At 39.4% G+C, this 3,146-nt stretch overlaps 1 protein-coding gene across 1 annotated transcript; it reads left to right on the forward strand.

Annotated features, from left to right (window-relative positions):
* The first annotated feature begins 73 nt into the window (after window positions 1–73).
* Window positions 74–1,844, forward strand: LOC143375637 (carbonic anhydrase 2). Its single transcript, XM_076824959.1, has 7 exons — window positions 74–328; window positions 400–438; window positions 505–672; window positions 732–888; window positions 961–1,066; window positions 1,131–1,358; window positions 1,436–1,844. The coding sequence occupies exons 1-7, from the start codon at window positions 289–291 to the stop codon at window positions 1,607–1,609; spliced, it is 912 nt and encodes a 303-aa protein (XP_076681074.1). The 5' UTR covers window positions 74–288; the 3' UTR covers window positions 1,610–1,844.
* Window positions 1,845–3,146: the final 1,302 nt, after the last annotated feature.

Consider the following 3,146-nt stretch of genomic DNA (forward strand, 5'->3'; position numbering starts at 1 on the left):
TGCGTACAGAGCGAATATCTGAATTTCGTGTTACTATGGTCCTAATTGAGATGAGACACACGGAGATGTGCGTATTGAAGGCAAGGTGTATTGATGGTAATAGAGAATGTAATATGTAAATTAAACAGTCGCTAGATGCTGGAAATAACTCAGTAAGTTTCTGGGAGCTGTACGTGAAACGTATTCCAAGTTCGCATAAGTAGTCTGTGGAATTCGCTTGTAATAGGCTCTCTTAAAAGTATATTTCAGAGTAGGAGTGGTAGCGTAAGAAGATATATTTAAATAAACATGAGCGGGATTGTAAGAATAATATATTTGCTGGCAATTAGTAAGTTACTCGCACTAGCACTAGCACGTTCAATATTAATTTGAATAATTTTATATTAATTATCCTTTTAGTTTCGCTCGGCCTGGGACATTTCGGATACAGTAATCGTGGTGGGTAATATTCTCTAACGATACACTTTCGCTTAGTGTTTATATCTGACTGCGATTATGTTTCAGATCAACATGTATGGGTGAAGAAATTCAAATCGTGCGGTGGGAAGTTACAATCCCCTATATCCATTTCGTCGTCCCGATCACTCGCTCTCCCTTTACCTGCGCTCGAGGTAATCGGTTACCACAACTTCCTTCCACGTCCGCTGAGTTTGAAGAACACTGGCCATTCAGGTAAAGCGAGTCAAAGGCTTTAGCGCGTTCAGTCTCGATTTGACTTTACGTTCTTCCAGTTGAAGTGGACATAGACAACGTTCAGAGAAGTACACACCTGCCCTATATATATGGAGCTGCGCTAAAAGCGAATGTGGAGTACGTAGTAGATCATCTACATTTCCATTGGGGTGCGAAAAATAATAGAGGCTCCGAGCACGTTTTAAATGGAGTCAGGTAGAAGATATACGAGCATAGGTCGTTCGGATGTTTTCTTATTTTTCTAAGTTCTTTGGGTCCATTCTGTAGGTATCCAATGGAAATGCACATAGTTCATAGGAACAAAGCGTACTCGAACTTTTCTCACGCATTGAACTACGAAGATGGTCTCGTGGTTTTAGGAATCTTCTTTCAAGTAACTTTATGTCCGTGTAATCCGTAATTGGAAGCTTGAAAGAACCTAATTGCTGCGTGTTTAGTTGCAGGAGGAGGACAACAAGCTACTGTCTCCCATTTTGAATGATCTGATAAACGTGAAGTGGCTGCATAAAGAAACGACATTGGATAGACCCGTAACACTAGCTTCGCTGTTACCCCGGAACACGGATGTGTTTTATACCTATAAAGGTTCGTTAACTACGCCCCCGTGTAGCGAAGTGGTAACGTGGATAATCTTCTCGACTCCAACACCGATATCTTTTACTCAGGTACTCGGAATGTTTCAGTTAACATTTCTCGATATAGAAGCGTTTCTCGAATCTAGTTTTGTACCATCTACTTCCAGATAAACAAGTTTCGACCGCTTTCCAACGGGGAAGCTAAGATGGCAGACAATTTCAGGATACTACAACATGTAGGGCTTAGAAAAGTGTACGTTAGGAGACTGAATTCATTGCTAATTGCGAAGTACAATGGAACGACTTTCAATAGCACAAATTTAGAGTGGTTCTGGCGTTGAATCTGAAATTGTGACACGAAAAGCCCTGTGTTCGTTGGATGGAAATAAGTTTCAACGGTACGCTTTGGTAAAATCATAGAATGTAATGTATTCGATTATTGTAAAATGGAAATAAGTAGTTCAGTGTCACGATATGAAATTGAACGCATCGAAGATACTGCTTGCGGTTACGGACTATGCCCGCTTCGAACAAGATATGTAAACTTAGAATTGACATAAACTATTGAAGTTTAAATATTGTTCTAATATTTATCTGGTCATTATTTCATGAATCTTGGCTCATAGTTACCATTCATCACGATAGTGCACTGCAGGGTTGCCAGATCAGGCCTGATCTTTTGCCGGTGATTTCAATTTCGTGGAGGATTGGAGTGGGGTGGGGTGGGGGAATTGAGAGAAAAAAGGGCCAATAAAAAAACAGACATCTAAAATTCATTACTTCTTATTAAGGAGTAATAATAATAATAATAAAAGTATTATGAATATTTATTAGAATTTGTTACAGATTTCAATAGTTTTCTTTTTTTTTTTATGGTATGCGGCAACATACTCTCTATTCTGCCGGAGATTTATATTTTGCCTGCCCGAGGTCGGGGATAACGGTTTAAAATCTGAGACTTTGGCTAAATGCCGAGTATCTGGCAACCTTGGACTGCACTGTAACTAATTAATTAACAACAAAATAATTGCAAATATTACGCACGAAGGTAGTCAGGCGTCTATACTTCGAGGTGCAACTCCAAAATTCTATAAATCAATTGCGGAAAATCGATAATTAAATAATACACGTTCCCAGATACTTCGATTCACTGAAAGGGAGATTGTGTGCGAACACGTAAAATGTTTATATATTTATTTGTAATCCGAGGACATAGGCCTCTTCTATGGGTACTAGTCAATATCATGCAATCAATTTTGATAACAAAATTATTTATTTATTGTTAGAAAGAAACTAATTATTACCCGAATTACCCATTCGTGATCGAAAGGTGCCAACCTAGGGGTCGTTAACTTTACTATGTATCCAAACGCTGTTTAAAACCTCGTTGGTAACAAAGGCAGCGAGTATTTTCTGCAGTTAAAGAAGGCATTACCGACAGGGGTCAAGAGCATCGACCGTCGGTAACACAGGTATCATGAGATAAAATTATCGACCGTCGGTAACACAGGTATCATGAGATAAAATTATCGGCCGTCGATAACACAGGTACCGGTCGGCAAATATCTAGCAACTATTCAAACCTATTACAACCAGTTAACAACAATTAAGCAGAAACTTAGAAACTCAAAGTTCTCCGAAAGCACTCAAAATTTCTCAGTACAAATAAAATTAATTTTAGCGGCAGTTCAGCCGCACACTTCGACTATCCACGCGCACCTTGTCCAACTAAAAATGAACTGGAATACAAAAGCAGACCACCCACCCTCGTCTAGAGCTACGAGCAAACAGCCCATGTAGCCCCCAAGAATAATCAAAGACGAGGAAGCAGTACTCAGGTCAGGTTAATATCAGCAGAGTGTTCACCATACTCCCTAT

Source organism: Andrena cerasifolii, chromosome 13 (genome assembly GCF_050908995.1).
Source record: "Andrena cerasifolii isolate SP2316 chromosome 13, iyAndCera1_principal, whole genome shotgun sequence".
Lineage (NCBI taxonomy): Eukaryota > Metazoa > Arthropoda > Insecta > Hymenoptera > Andrenidae > Andrena > Andrena cerasifolii.

Bases quoted from the DNA above. Each gene is read 5' to 3' on its own strand.
- LOC143375637 (XM_076824959.1), top strand. From the start codon at position 289: ATGAGCGGGATTGTAAGAATAATATATTTGCTGGCAATTA. The intron at 329-399 runs GTAAGTTACTCG...TTATCCTTTTAG, and splicing joins AATATATTTGCTGGCAATTA to TTTCGCTCGGCCTGGGACAT. The intron at 439-504 runs GTGGGTAATATT...ATTATGTTTCAG, and splicing joins TTTCGGATACAGTAATCGTG to ATCAACATGTATGGGTGAAG.